The 16,733-nt window shown below is 35.9% G+C and overlaps 1 protein-coding gene across 1 annotated transcript in view; it reads right to left on the bottom strand.

The window, feature by feature from the left end:
* The window catches only part of LOC109102866 (maltase-glucoamylase, intestinal-like), a 51,284-nt gene extending 37,239 nt beyond the window's left edge, over positions 1-14,045 (bottom strand). Inside the window, exons 1-10 of the mRNA XM_042776106.1 lie at positions 13,890-14,045; positions 11,774-11,873; positions 8,100-8,191; positions 7,900-8,020; positions 7,498-7,607; positions 7,257-7,408; positions 6,496-6,667; positions 3,636-3,735; positions 3,389-3,501; positions 314-439 (exon numbers count right to left, since the gene is read on the bottom strand). Of these exons, the coding sequence (XP_042632040.1) occupies positions 314-439; positions 3,389-3,501; positions 3,636-3,735; positions 6,496-6,667; positions 7,257-7,408; positions 7,498-7,607; positions 7,900-8,020; positions 8,100-8,191; positions 11,774-11,873 (1,086 nt within the window). The 5' untranslated portion in view covers positions 13,890-14,045. The remainder of the gene's footprint in view (positions 1-313; positions 440-3,388; positions 3,502-3,635; positions 3,736-6,495; positions 6,668-7,256; positions 7,409-7,497; positions 7,608-7,899; positions 8,021-8,099; positions 8,192-11,773; positions 11,874-13,889) is intronic.
* Between the last annotated feature and the right edge of the window lie 2,688 nt (positions 14,046-16,733).

The raw sequence follows: 16,733 nt of genomic DNA, 5'->3' as shown, positions 1-16,733 counted from the left end.
TCACATTGGAGTGTTAAAAGCTCTTGGTGCATAAAGAAGATCTGTGAAGTTGCAAAGACTAAAGTCTCAAATCCAAAGATATTTTTTTAAGTGTGTCTTATGATTTGCATAACACTGACCAAATGTTTACGCAAAGAAAGAAGGCGTACCTTTTATTCTTGTTATAGTATTGTTGTTGCCGCACCTTAAGGTGCAAAACGCTTCCATGTATAGGTGAAGTGTGGATTTATTTTTTATGACTTAGTAAACTTTGCTCCATGCTCTCGATCATGGAGAACAAAGCAAGGACCATCCTTCTGATCCTGCCACTTACATACGGAATGCCGATCTGTCGGTTCCTTTCCACGACTTTCTTCACCTCATCCAGGCTGCCGTAGTCCCAGCGAGAAAGCTGGAAACCCAGAGACCAGTAGGGAGGAATGAAAGGCCTGCCAATCAGCTGGAGAGATACAAAGCAACAGTAAACACACTGAACATCATATATACAGGTGCATCTCAAATTAGAATGTCGTGGAAAAGGTGATTTATTTCAGTAATTCAACTCGAATTGTGAAACTCGTGTATTAAATAAATTCAATGCACACAGACTGAAGTATTTTAAAGGGATACTCCACCCCAAAATACAAAATTTGTCATTAATAACTTACCCCCATGTCGTTCCAAACCTGTAAAAGCTCTGTTTTTCTTCGGAACACAATTTAAGATATTTTGGATGAAAACCTGGAGGCTTGAGACTGTCCCATAGACTGCCAAGTAACACAAGGATGCACTGTTTCTTTGTGTATTTAGCTTTGATTTGAAATAAAACAGCGCATCCTTGTGGTGCTGATGACACAGAAGAGCATACACAGCATACGGTGATATGGAGAGACACAGAGGAGACCGTTGACAAAGGAATTATTGAATAAAGTCGTTATTTTTGTTTTCTTCACTTACAAAAAGTGTTGCCGCCACTTCATATAACCCAGATTGCACGTCTGATGAAAGATGGAGTATTCTGACGAGGACTTTCATACCTTTTCTGGACCTTGACACTCAAGCCTCCAGGTTTTCATCCAAAATATCTTAAATTGTGTTCCGAAGATGAACAGAGCTTTTATGGGTTTGGAACGACATTCGTTGAGAGAGTGAATTGGTGGGTTTTTGTTAAATGTGAGCCAAAATCATCACAATTAAAAGAACCAAAGACTTAAACTACTTCAGTCTGTGTGCACTGATTTTTTTTTTACACACGAGTTTCACAATTTGAGTTGAATTACTGAAATAAAAGAACTTTTCCACGACATTCTAATTTATTGAGACTTGTATACGTGTGTATACATGTATATATAGGGTGCGATTTCCCCTCTCTGATTTATGCATCCCTGCCTCTGCTGAATTAACAAACATCCTGTGATCTCACTTTGAGGTCCCATTCTAACTCTAATGATTCACAACATACAAATTCATTGCTTGAATAACTGTGGAAATTAAATCATTACAATTAGTAGGCCTAACTTACAATGTTTTTAATAGATTGTGATAGTTGTAACTAATATACATTTTTTTCTGATTTAAGTTTAATAGAAAATAAATATATAATTTATATTTCAATTTATGACTGTAGAATACAATGACTGAAATAAATGAAATTTGTACCAATACATAAATAATCTGTAAAAAAAGGATTATAGAAGCAATATTATATAATATATATGGGTCAAAGACAAAAAAGTGTTTAACCATAAAAATGATGTGTAGTACTGCTTTAAATTGTTGTTAAATTGTTATGTTTTAATATGTACACGTCAGAATAAGCATGTTGTTTGAATTTTTACATAAATATTGTGTTACACTGAATGACAATGAATGACAATGTAACATTATTTCTACCAAATTTCGACATTTTATCCTCCAAAAACTTATTTGAAACCTTAAAAGTAGACACTTTACTTACATTTAATGTGCTTTCTATGGACATAAAATCAAAAAAATGTGGAATCAGAACGATTTTTATTGTTTTAAAGTTTCTTCTGCTCATCAAGGCTGCATTTATTTGATCAAAATTACAGGGAAAAAATTAATATTGTGAAATATTATTATGGTGTAAAATAATGTTTTTCTATTTTAATATACATTAAAATCAAATTTATTTCTGTGATGCGCAGGTGTATTTTCAGCATCATTACTCCAGTCTTCAGTGTCACATGATCTTCAGAAATCATTCTAATATACTCATTTATTATCAGTGCTGAAACTGTTGTGCTGCTTCAGATTTTTGTGGAAGCTGTGGTACTTTTTCCTCAGGATTCTTTGATGAATAAAAAGTTAAAAAGAAGATCATTTATTTAAAATATAAATCTTTTCTAACAATTTACACGAGTTCAAAAGTTTGGGGTCAGTAAGTTTTAATTCTTTCTTTTTTTGAAAGAAATTAAAACTTTTATTCACCAAGGATGTGTTAAATTGTTAAAAAGTGATAGCAAAGATTTATATTCTTAGAAAAGAAATTATATTTTTTTAGAAAAGATTTATATTTTGAAGGATGATGATGAATGATACATTTATATAGCACTTTATTGTGTATTGCTGTACACCCAATGCGCTTTACAATTATGTGTGGGGTCTCTCCTCAATCACCACCAGTGTGCAGCATCCACTTGTGACGGCAGCCACAGGACAACAGCGCCAGCGCGCACACCACACACTAGCTACAGGTGGAGAGGAGAGAGAGTCATACAGCCAATCAAGCGGATGGGGATTATTAGGAGGCCATGATAGACCAGGGCCTATAGAAGGGCCAGGGGGGCAGTTTGGCCATTTAGTAACACCCCTACTCTTTATGAGAAGTGCCATGGGATTTTTAGTGACAACAGAGAGTCAGGACCTTGATTTAATGTTTCAGGACGGATGAAACTTTAAAGGATGGAAAACTTTTTATTCAAAGAATCCTGAGAAAAAAAGGTATTGCAGTATAATATGATATAATTTAAATGATAAAATCAGCATATTAGAATGATTTCTGAAGGATCATGTGACACTTTATACTGGAATAATGGCTGATGGAAATTCAGCTTTGCATCACAGTAATAAATTATATCATAAAGGAAATTAAAATAGAAACTATTATTTTATATTGTAATAACATTGTGCAATATTACTATTTATTTTTTTTTTTTTATTTGATGAAGTTTTTGTGGGTTTGATGGGCTTCTTTAAAAAAACATTACAAATCTTACTGATCCCAAACTTTGACCGGTATATATATATATATTTGTCCTAGCATGTGTACTGTCCACCATGCTGTGTCTCTAACATGAGAAAGCATTTCCAAGTGCTTATAATTTTGCCCACAAATGTTGCTGGGGTTTTCTATTTTTTTTTTTTTATATTTGCCCAAAACGCTAACCTGTGTGAACTCGTCCACCACTGCTTCTGGTGTGTCTCCAACCAGGATGTAGAAGTCCAAAACCCCTCCAATAGTGCGGTAGGTTATGGCCGGAGCAGGCTGGATTGTCACCTCTGCACACAGACAAGAGCAGACAGACATAAACAACTAAAACTACTCATTCGATAAAAGTCAACAAAAGCAGCTATTCCAAACACAAAAACAGACATCACAAGTAATTATGACTTTAGTCCACAGCAGAACTTACCCATAGCATTGCTGTTCATGAGGAAAACACCAAAGGACTGGCCGCTCTCATCTTCCAGACATGTGAAATAGGGGTAGTGGCCGTACAGGTTGTGTGTGCCCTGGGGTGGAAAAGACATTAAGGTTTGTAATGGCAAATTTCAACCTTTTAATCAGTTAATTAGACAGTTTGGGACATTTATGTCTCATCATATTTTAAGTATTATAAAAGTAAAAATAAAAATAAGTATTATAGAAGTTGTTATAAAAAGTATATATATAAAGTTATAAAAGTATTATAGAAGTTGTCAATTTGACTCATGCACTATAATTTAAGTCTTCTAACATCATGTAATAATTTAAATTGGCTTGACAAACTCAACCCAGACTCCAACTGATCTGATTTAGGATTTTTCATTGAGGGGGTCAAAACGTTTGTACAATAAGACTTGTAGAGTCTCACAGACTTTTTCCTGGACTGCTCCCAGCTGGTGGAATGACCTCCCGATCTCAATTCGAACAGCTGAGTCTTTACTCATTTTCAAAAAATATCTAAAGACTCATCTCTTTCGCCAGCATTTAACCAACTAATACTAGTACTTACCTTTTCTTTTCTTTTCTATCCTATTCTTGAAAAAAAAAAAAAACCTGGCTACGTGTTCTGTACTAGACTAAGTGAGACTTGTCATAGCACTTGTATACCGTTGTTGTTCTCTTGTTGATCTGATTGTTTCTACTGTTCTCATTTGTAAATCGCTTTGGATAAAAGCATCTGCTAAATGATTAAATGTAAATGTAAATGTATAGTATTTATGCTGCCTATCACTAGAATAGCTTAATGACTTACATAGGACAACATAAACATGCTAGCAACCTGCTAATTCATATTATCAATGTGCTAAAACATGCTAGCAACATGCTTATTCATGTTATCAGCATGTGTTAAAACATGCTATCAACATCCTAAATATTACAACGTTAAAAATGTTTACATGCTAATCCATGCTAAATGATAAAACATGCTAGCAGTATTGTGCTAAAACATGCTATCAACATGCCAACAACATGCTAAAATATGTTAACAACATCTTAATTCATGATATAAATATGCTGGTTTGAAAAAAATCAGCGCTTCGCATGACACTTATTTGGGATTCAGTAGAATAGCTTAGAATAACCTCAACACCAGACAGAAACTGAATGCACGTCACACCTCTATTGCATTTTATCATGTTCTACAGCTGAGGTCTCAGAGACCCCAAACAGCGGACCCAAAATATTTTTGCTACTACTTACGTCAATTATTAATTATAAATCACACATGTATATTTTATATTTTAACCAATATGTAAATCCATTGACCGGACTACGCATGACATGAGTTGGCACGGATTAAAAACTTTTTCAAACCATCTTCTGCCCTGTTAAAAAAAATAAAAAACAACATATGCTGGTTAGGTATGTTTTGAAGCTGGGATGCTGGTTTGAGCCGGTCCTTTGCTGGTTTATGCTGGTCAGACCAGTTTAGGACCAGCTAAGGACCAGCTTAAACCAGCATCAAAACATAGCTAACCAGCATATTCTGTTTTTTTCAACAGGGTGCTCTGGGATGTTCTGTTAGATTTGGCTGAGAAACCAAGACTGACCAGCAGATGTCGCTAATGAGCACTGTGTTAAACGGTTCAAGTTATGAACAGTTTCATGAAAGCCTCAAACGGTTCAGAAAGCCTCGATTTCCCATCACTACAGGCAGAGAATCCAAAAACCAAGATAAAAAGAAAGTAGGACTAATGCTCAGCAATGCAGCATAACAAACTGTGTGAGAACAAAACATCACAGTGAATGTCAGAGTGAACCAGGCTTTTATAGACAGAGCTAATGAGGATAATGAGTAACACCTGTAGACAATCAGTGATAATGAAACACTGTCTTTGATGGAATGGCAATGAGCAATAGGGGAGTGCCCTCTGGTGGACATCCAGGGCACTTCAACTGATGACCCTGATGCAGTATGCAAAAACCAAGCAGCAACCTCCCCAGTTTCTCTTGAAGACAATATAGAAGTGACTTAAACTGCAATTAATCGACTGGCCTCTAGGGACATGCTCCAAAATAGAGCAGAATCTCATTGAGTCCCATGTTAAAATGCTCTTAATTTCAATATTTTATTTTCTTAAACTGCAATTAATCTTGTTTACAGCCTGGTACAAATTGTGGTTTTAGTCTACAGTTTATTTTGCCCATCATGACAACTGTGAGGGGGGTGATTTTTATTTTTTATTTTTTTATAACTCATCCTTTTAAATTATATTAAGCCTTAAAGTTCTGCATAATTAAGGGCATGGCCACTTTGAGTGACAGGTGGATTCCCGCTACTGTCAAGGTCATTAGTCATTAGCGTCTGATGTCTGTTAGCTCCACCCACGTCCCGCCTCTTTGCCCATTTTCAATTATAGTGATGTGCAACGGCCAACTCGACCGCACTTTAAGCTTCAAATACGCTCTTCAGAAATCTATGGGTGACGTCATGACCACTACGTCCATATTTTTTATGGTCTATGGCAAAAACATGTTAATTCATGCTAGCATGGTTTATTTCTTTCTCTTTCCACTTCATTATATTTTAAGCTTATGAAAGTTTCAAACTTTGTTGAGCCAATATCAAAGTTTGTCTACAAACTTTTCAATCTAGTTTTAAGTTGTTATTCACTGAAAATGTTGAAATCCACCCCAGATCTCCTCAGGAAAATAGTACTAATTAGTGAGTTGTTCTAACTGATTTATTCGTTAAAATCACACTCACTGAATCACTGTATTTCACTGTCATACTGGTTTGGAATAGTGAAAATGTTTGTCCAAATTATCTGGACGTTATGACTCACGCCATTGGGAAAAGCATCTCTTGTGAAGATAGGCCAGGTCTTCCAGTTGGTGTCATGGCGGAAGGTCTGATGGACATGCTCTCCGAGTCCATAAATATTGTGAGAAGGGAGTTTAGCCGAGAGTTGAAGGTACTGATCCGCAAAAACCAGCGGCCCAATGGTTGTGTCAAACCTGACAGAGCGAGAGAGGAAGGGATGTTGTCATTAAACCTGTCAAGAACATATCCACTGACTCTTTAAGCATGTCCTCAAACATAGAGGGGTCCAAAAACAGTGAAAATGCACATCCAAACCACATGAATAAAGGATAGATACTGATAGATGGCTCATCAAAAAGATCATCTTCCTATTTGTGAAGCCACAACTAAACTGATAGCTAAGAATCGTTCACATGCATCGTCTCATTTTAAAAATAACTTCACTACAGATGAGTTTAATGAGCATATTATATAGATACATTCCTTCTGACATATCAGTAAATGCTAAATCCACTATAAAAGCATTATTATTAGGCTTTTGGGTCAGGCTTTTTATCAGATAAAAGATTACTAAATTGTTTTGCAACACATACTGTACGGACCTGACTACGGTCACGTAAAGGGAAATGACTTGAGAAAAAAAACAACAGTTAAAACAGCATTTACATAATAATGTGGCAAATCATTGTATTCTTTGGAAATAAGGCCTATTTCACATGGGGTAGTTATTCTATTGAGAGCTGTTTTAATACAAACAACATTCATAAGAAATCAGTGTCTCACAGGAGTTTTTCAGGAGATGTTCTCCAAACTTTCAGTCCAAAGGGTTTCTGGATCAGCTCCAGTCTATATTTGAGGGGTCCGGTGGGAGGGCTGGAAGGCGCTTGCACGTGCTCGTGAGGAACCTCAAACCTGGCTTGGTTTGCATCGGTGATCTGGAAGACAAAAAGAACATTGCACCCCTTTATAGACGTGTTCGCATTGACACTATGCATCTGCTATTTGTGTCAGGTTTTAAACAGACCTTAAATCGAAGACGGTTTTCAGTCTGCATTTCAGCATAGAAGATCAACTCTTTAATGTCAGCCCCAAATAGAGATGGAGCATCCATTCTTGTCAGCCTGGCCTCAATATCTACAGCAAAACAAACGTTTTCCATGAAGTCTATAATTTCTAGATCAGGGGTGTCCAGTTCTGCTCCTGGAGGGTCACTGTACTGCAAAGTTTAGCTAAACTCCAATTAAACACACCTGAAGCAGATAATCAAAGTATTACAAGACATACTAGAAACTTCCAGGCAGGTGTGTTGAAGCAAGTTGGAGCTAAACTGTGCAGGACACCTCTGTGTTACATGGTCAAATACAAACTTTTAGAATGGAAAGAAGATTTGTACATTTTTTAGATTCTCGGTTCAGACTGAACTCACGTGTGCTGTCAGGCTGGCTTTTGCTGACCACGCTGTAGCCGTGGTTTTTGGAGAAGAAGCACCAGGGGACGTTAGCCTCATCCACAGGGCTCCAGCAGCAAGCTCTTTCCAAGCATTTTTGCTGTAAGGATGCGCAGTACAATTTAGCAAAGCATGCTGGGAGTTTGTATGGAATGCAGGCCACTTCCACTGCAGCTTACCTCAGAAGCGCCGGGATCTGGGAAGCAGTCCACTCTCTCGCCATAAGGAATGCTGGGACATTCTGGAACAATGTTTTGAACTGATACTGAATCTGAAGTTGGAGACAAAGAGACAAATGACCAGTGTGGTATCATTTAAAAGATAGATAGATAGAGAGAGAGAGAGATATAGAGAGAGAGACAAATGACCAGAGATAGAGAGAGAGAGAGAGAGAGAGAGAACTATTTATAGATTGTTTTCAAACAAATAAAAAAACACTTGTGAACACACTTGTGAACTCCTACCTTAAACCTTTAACTGTCACCATCCCACTAGAGAGACATCTGCCAGATTTTGGCTTTGATTTTCTTGCAGGTTTAGAGTTTTACAATTTCCTAAACTAAATCTTCAATAACAATTTTTTTTTTCACTTTCACTTTTGTTTTACTTTTTATTTTTTCTGTTTTGTTTTTGATTTATATTTTTTTTTTTGATTTTTGTTTTGTTTCAGATTTAAATGGGAACGGAGCGAGGCCGGTGGAGTGATTTGGAAATGAGTGATACCTGCTCCACTCACCGGTCTCAAGTCCCACGGAGGAGATCAGAAAGGATACAAAAGAGGAGCGATGACAGTGAAGGATGAGAGAGGACCAGGCCAGGATTTTATTTTGTGTTTGGTTTTTGTTTGTGCGCGGCAGTCGCCCGTGAGGGGCTATCGCGCTGTTTTATGTTTATTTGGTTATTAAAGTTTTATTTGAGTGTCAGCCGGTTCCCACCTCTCTTCCCGTGATTGTGAAGTTTTTTATTGTTACAAGACCAAACTTAAGTCTGTGTTCTTAAGCGTTCAAGATTTTAAACAATTTCAATTGGGGTATGTTCCCCATAAATAGGACTGACAGTTAAGGGGTTAAACCCTAAACTGTTGTACAATTTCTAGTGATCATACACTGGCTAGAATTCTTTAAATGTATATACTACATTATCAGACAGATATTATTTTGTATTCATTGAGCAGAATGTAATCTGATATAATCATATATCAGACACTACCACATTTATCCAAGTAACTTGTTACATACAATGTTTTCCAGAAATCTGTTTGTTTGTTTTGTAACCTGATCTCCATTAGTACCCTGTACCCCTAAATAAAGTTTAGCTGTAACCTGACAGACTCCCACCATCAATAGTCTTGTGAGGCTGTCCCAGGCTCAATTTGTTCCCTTTAAACCTGACCCGGGTTTGAGTCCCACTCGGAGAGGTGTAGCTAGGACCAGGTGGGGTTACATTGGTGCCGTGTCCTGGATAGGAGTGAGGTTTAAGGGGGTGAGTGTAATGGAAGACAGCTGGTAGAAAGCTGTGCATGTAAACCTCAAGAGGCGCACTAGTGACAGTCGTGAAAGACTGTGGTCTGTGGCCCCCCTCCCATGCCAGTGACCCAGGTTTGATTCCAGCTTGGAGCAGGATGTTAGAACCTGGAGGGATCACACAGGTGTTGTGACCCAGAGAAAAGGTGATTTTTAATGTAAACATAATGCGCTAAACAGACGTCTCTGTCTCTTGCGCCTCATCTGCTTTTGGTCAACACATTGGTCACGGGATAGTGGTCTATAATGATAAACGGGACATTCTGAAATGAGTTAATTTGGCAGTTTGGGGGACCAAGTACAATACACACTTTATTAATAAAGCATATTTACAGACAAGCAGAATATAGCCCAGAATATGACCTTTGATCTTTTTTTTAAGGTTCCGTCATATAACTGACTTTGTCCCATTAGGATAAATTATTTTTGCCAAATTGTTTGAAACTTCACACACAATCAAAAGCTTATTCACTATCTGAAAAGAAGTGAAAATGTCTTACTGTTTCAAAAAAAAAAAAAAAAACATAAAAAATCTTTACGAACATTACATTTTTTTTCTTCTGCTATTTTTGATTTTTGATGAAAATGTCTAAAACTTGACACAAATTCGGATGCAGTTTCACTACTGAAAACCATGTCTTAGTGTTTCAAGAGCATTAAAACAACTTTAACATTGTGTTTCATCTTGGAATTTCAAAACAATTATCATAGTGAAAGTCAACAAGACTTTTCTCTTTTAGTGTACCCCACACAACCCACATGTAAGCAGATGTTGACTTGTACAGTCATCACTGAAGCATCGCTGCTTGTCAGTATAGTATTGCCAATAGACACTGGCATCTTTCCTGACTTCTGGTTGTTGTATGGATCACATCTTTGAAACTGGCATACAATAATGTACTCAAATGCCTGACTTCCACAACAATATTCTTCATCACTGCCCTCACCCTCATTGTTTCTGTACTCCTTGGTCCTGAACAACTTCTTTTATTACTACAACCTGATTTTCCGATGCTCTCATTTCTTTCAATACTTTCTGACTCAAGAAATATCTGCATCCACACGAAACCACAAAACTGACACAAAAACACATGCATAGTATACATGCAGCATCAGCATGTGGCCTGTAATTCTGCCATCCAGTGATTTTTTAAAAATGCAAGAAATATCTGCTCCTGTATACGAAAAATGAAACCGAAACAATACATTTATTACATCTGTGTTAATGTTAGTTAATAAAAAGCCACAGTGGTAAAGTGTTTGTTCATGCATGTTGCTGTTACATGAAGTATACAAACGACTAGGGGCGAAACATAGATTTATTAATGACGTCATGTTAGTTTTCAGACAATATTGTTAGTTAATAAAAAGACAATGACGCAAGGGCGCCATTTTCAAATTTATCCATTCTGGAACCCGGTTTCAAAAAATATCAGTTTCGCTATCCCAAAACACTGGATCCATGTGGACGAAACGCCTATACACTACAAAATTTATGTGTATACAGCGAAACGCGTCTCCGTGTGGACGGGGCCTTATAGTGCCCTCCAATGCTGGTCAACAGTACCATTTACACCAATCATGCATCCCATAATAGGACTTTGTCAGTTGTGCATGACGCTCAGATTTTTTGTTCTCTGAGTTATTGTTTTTATAAAAGTGCATTGCAAATGGCACACAAAAAACAAACAAACAAACAAACAAAACAAACAAACATTTTTTAGAAAAAATTTTTTGTATGTTTATTTTTTTTTTTTTTTTCTTGAATTTAGATGTATTTTCTAGTCTAAAATGAGCTCACTATGGAGTCTTGAGAGCATGTGACATAACAAGTGCTAATGCCTTCTTTACTACTTTGTTACTAAAAATGTGAAGCACATGGTAATTACATTTTAATTTTACTGGTTGAAGGGGATGTCACTGGACATCACTAAAATAAAATTTTGTTGGCTGAACATTAATATTGTATTTTAAATGCAATTTTCTTAGTGTTATTTATAAATGACGATATCCCATAGAGGGTTAAGTCATTTTGCTTTTTAAGTTAAGTCTTGATTTAAGAATGTTTAGATATTTGTACAGGAAGACATCTAAAATAAGTAAGTTTTTTCAGTGTATTTTGAACATCTATTCTTCTTTTTTAGAACTTTTGTTATATTTTGAATTTTTAAAGAAGACTACTTTGCAATGAAATACTTGCTATACCTAAAAAAAATCATAGCCTGTTAGTATTGCCAGGGGTCTCTTATACCCAGACATGTTTTCATATGCATGTTTGTGTCTCTGTGTGAGTGTGTGTGTGTGGTTGTTACTGGCGTCTCTTCACCTACCGTCTCTGATTGTTCTTGGTTCACAAGTGTGCAGTAAAGTGACCAATGCAAACAACACCATCAGGGTCTCCTCCAGCCCTGAGAAGCACCGCTTTCCCATCTGATAAACACACAGTGTAAACAGCCATAAGCGTACATGAACTCATCTCCCTGCATGCCATTGACATTCACAGTACATGCCTTTGAGTCTATGTATGAAACACACAGATAATAGTCAATTTTGCCATATTTTTTTCTCACTGTCACTGGTTTTAACCTTTCCTGTAATACAGTTCTTTAGATGTATTCCAAGAAAGCATAAAATGTCCAAAATTTCAACAGATATAAAAGGTCTGAACAGTCAGAAACACACACTTATTTATTTCAATTCTGCAATCTGTTAATGTCCAATAGAGGTACTTCAGGCTGCATCTTTAACAATCTGACAATATAAATGCTTCTATTCTGCATAACAGATATAAAAGATGTTATATATATATGTATATATATATAGATATATATATATATATAGATAGATAGATAGATAGATAGATAGATAGATAGAGATATAGATGTAGATGTAGATAGAGATATAGATATATATACAGGTACATCTCAATAAATTACAATGTCATGGAAAAGTTCATTTATTTCAGTAATTGTGAAACTCGTGTATTAAATAAATTCAATGCACACAGACTGAAGTAGTTTAAGTCTTTGGTTCTTTTAATTGTGATGGTTTTGGCTCACATTTAACAAAACACCACCAATTCACTCAACAAAGTAGAATACTTCACAAGACCAATAAAAAAAAAAAAACAGTTCTTCTTCTCCTTTAGCCCAGGGAAGTCACCTCTGATGTTCTCTGTGGTTCAGGAGTGGCTTAAAAAGAGGAATATGACAACTGTAGCCAAATTCCTTGACACGTCTGTGTGTGGTGGCTCTTGATGCCTTGACCACAGCCTCAGTCCATTCCTTGTGAAGTTCACTCAAATTCTTGAATCGATTTTGCTCGGTTGGTTGTGCATCTTTTTCTTCCACACTTTTTCCTTCCACTCAACTTTCTGTTAACATGCTTGGATACAGCACAATGAAATCCTCAAACTCTGTGAAACAGCCAGCTTCTTTGGAAAAGAATGAATGGGGCAAAACAGTGGCTTTACCCTCCTTGTGAAGGGTGTCAATGATTGTTCAGGAGTGGCTTATGGACAACTGTCAGATCAGCACGTCTTCCCCATGATTGTGTAGCTAGTGAACCAAACCAAGTTTGAGCTTGACCGGTTTTTGAAGGCTCACCTTTTTCCTTCCACAAAACCTTTGCAGTGTTTTGAGTTGATTAGCTGATTGGCATGTCACCTTCTAATTTGTTGAGATAGTGAATTGCTGGGTTTTTGTTAAATGTGAGCCAAAATCATCACAATTAAAAAACCAAAGACTTAAACTACTTCAGTCTGTGTGCACTGAATTTATTTTATACACGAGTTTCACAGAGTTGAATTACTGAAATAAATGAACTTTTCCACGACATTCTAATTTATTGAGATGCACCTGTATATATATGTATATATATATATACACATATATATAAAGTTTGGTGTCAGTACATTTTTTTTCTTCGTTTTTTTTTTTTTATTTTTTTAAGAAATTAATACTTTCATTCAGGAGGGATGTGTTAAAGGAATAAAAAGTCATAGTAAAGACATATATTCTTAGAAAAGATTTCTATTTTGAACAAATGCTGCTTTTTTAAACTTTGTATTCATCAATAAATCAAAGAAAAAAGTATCACATTTTCCAAAAACAATATTAAGTAGCACAACAGTTTCAACACTGATAATAAATCAGCATATTAAAATGATTTCTGAAGATCATGTGACACCGAAGACTGGAGTAATGATGCTGAATATTCAGCATTGTGTCACAGAAATAAATTTGATTTTAAAGTATATTAAAATAAAAAAACAATATTAGAAATTGCAATAAGATTTCACAATATTAGTTTTTTTTTTTTTTTTTTTGATTGAATAAATATACAGCCTTGATAAGCAGAAGAGACTCCCTTAAAAACATAAAAAATCTTATTGATTCAAAACTTTTGGAAGGCAGTGTGTATATATATATATATATATAGTCCTACCTTGTTGTTAGATGGAAGTACACTGTGTTTAATTCCTTCCTTTTTCAGTCCTGTGTGCAGCCTGAAATCAAAGCACACAAGAAGAGCAGGAAGAGCTGAGTTTGACCGCCTGTTATATAGAGCAAAGAAATGAAGTGTGTGTGTGTGTGTGTGTGTGTGTGTGTGTGTGTGTGTGTTTGTTTGTTTTATTCAACGCATGATGGTCTCTACCAAAGGTCATGGCTGTTGAGGCAAGTGTCTGTGTCCATGCTGTTTGTTTATGTAAGGCACGACAGCATTTTTTTCAGTTCATGGTGTGAGCGTGACCTTATCTTCCATGAAATACTATTAATGGCCACTTTATCACCTCTGGATTAGCTGTCAAAAAACAGAGCTGTCTTGGGAATTCCACATCTGTTGTTGAAAAAAAAAAAAAATCATTATGCAAGATATTTTCTGTTCCAAAATAAATTGCATGTACTCTTTCAAAATGCTTCAAAGTAGCATTATATAAGTTTTTTTTTCGTTGTTGTTGTTTTTTTATGAGATGTGCAATTTTCAAGATGTGAAAATTCCTTTGAGTAATTTGTTGAATAAGAGCTGAGGTACATACAGTTATTTGCAGATTAATAAGTATATTTTAATGAAGCAATTGCATGTACCATTTATGGGCCTCTTTGAGACTTTATTAAGCTGGATTGTTTCATGATGTGAGGACTGACACGTTGTAGGACTCGAGACCAGTCTTAGGACCATGTTTTGAAGGTCTTGGTCTTGTCTCTGACTCAAGACCACAGCTGCGGGGACATCACTAAATTGCCGGTGCATTGTCTGATTTATTTATTAACATCATTAATGTGTATCCAAAATTTCCTGCTTCAGATGCAATCAAAATCTTTTAATTTGATTCATTTATACTGTTGTGTCGGATCAGAAATTAATGAGGGGTTGTGTGAAAAATGTAACCAAAATTAATAAAAAATGGCTACAAAATTCAAGATAATGTTGCAAAAATACACTTGTATGAGACCTGGGCCCATATTCATGAACAGTCTTTCATCAGTGCAAAGAGTTGCTCCTAGTGACAAAATTCTAAGAAATTTCTTAGAAATATGCTGGTTTCCTCTTAAAATTAACGAAAAGATCCTAGTAAAAGAAAAAGTAATTCAGAAAGCATCTTAACCCTTAATAAAGAGGACGAGGTCTTTTAAGAGGTTTAAGAGTTTCTTTAGCAGTGGAGAAAAGGCCGAAAGATGAAGAGGGAGAAGAAATGTGTAGCACACAATGCATGACAGTGAGTTAATAAGACACTACACATTAGATCGTGCAGGGATCATTTTTACAGATCTTATTAGAGAAACGCTAACATCTCTGACACTTCTCAGTCCTACATGAAAAAATACTATAGTAAATTTAATATAGAAAATGTTACAAAATGTTAAATACTACAGTGTTTCTGAACCATACTATAGTAAATTCTAGTAACTTTCGCTGTGGTAAATCTACTATAGTAATATAGACAAATGACTTTAGCCATTACTGTAGTAAATTTTCTAACATTCCAGTATAGGATACTACAACATGACAGTCATAACAGCACAGGCCATGGTAAAACATAACAAATACAATGCAAGCAAATTCCTTTAAATGAACAACACCAAACAATATTTTAAGAAGTTTTATTTTTTTATTTTTTTTTGTTCTTGGCTGCATTGTTTAACTTTTGACTGGCATTGCTGTCAAGCAGAAATGGGAGTCTGGCCTTGGCATCCCCAGACAAAACACACACACACACACACACACACACACACACACACACACACACACACACACAAAAGTTAATTTATTACTGGTAAATGCACTTTTATGCAGGGCCGTAACCATGTCTTGAACATTGGGGGGACCAACTTATATAAATAGGTGTGCATTTAAACCGTTTAATTCCACGTCAGTTTTATCACCATCTTATATTAATGCGCTGCTTTAATTGATGCACAGGGATCGGAGATCAAGCACAGAAACATTCAGAAACTTACTGTCAATGCTGTCTTTTATTAATAAATAAATAATATTTTTTTTCTCAGCAACGAGGGGGTAAAATTGCTGATTTTGAAGTAAAACTCCCAGCGTCATTGTTTGTAGAGAGAGACCCACAGAGAGAGACTCAGTTAACTTAATTCACACATGCAACTTTACTCTCTCTCTCTCGTAAAAAAGTTGACTAATATTAAATGATTTGCAACTTCAATCTTACCTCACTCTCTTTAAACATTAATGAGATAGTTCACCCAAAAATGAAAATTAGTCCATGATTGTACTTCCTTCTCCAGCTGAGGAAGTTTAACCTGCCACAGGAGCTGCTGAAACAGTTCTACTCAGCCATCATTGAGTCTGTCCTGTGTACTTCAATAACTGTCTGGTTTGGTTTAGCTACAAAATCAGACATCAGAAGACTACAGAGAACAGTTCGGACTGCTGAAAGGATTATTGGTGCTCCCCTGTCACTAAAACAAATTCAATGAAGCTCTTTCTGATTCTGATGATTTACTCACCCTCGAGGCATCCAAGGTGTATATGACTTTCTTCTTTCAGATGAATAAAATCAGAGTTGTGTTTATATATGTTCTGTCTCTTCCAAGTTTTATAATGGCAGTGAGTGGATTTATTATGTGCGTCATGCATAATAAAAGTGCTCTACACGGCTCCAGAGGGTGAATAAAAGCCTCCTGTAACAAATTGATGTGTTTTTGTAACAAACATATCCATATTTAAAACGTTTATAAACAGTAATCAGTTTATATAATATTATGTTTACATAAGATTATATTTTACAATTTTATTTTGCCTGAGGTCCATTTATAATGA

Source organism: Cyprinus carpio, chromosome A19, assembly GCF_018340385.1.
Source record: "Cyprinus carpio isolate SPL01 chromosome A19, ASM1834038v1, whole genome shotgun sequence".
NCBI lineage: Eukaryota > Metazoa > Chordata > Actinopteri > Cypriniformes > Cyprinidae > Cyprinus > Cyprinus carpio.
This window is presented reverse-complemented; position numbering and strand designations above follow the sequence as displayed.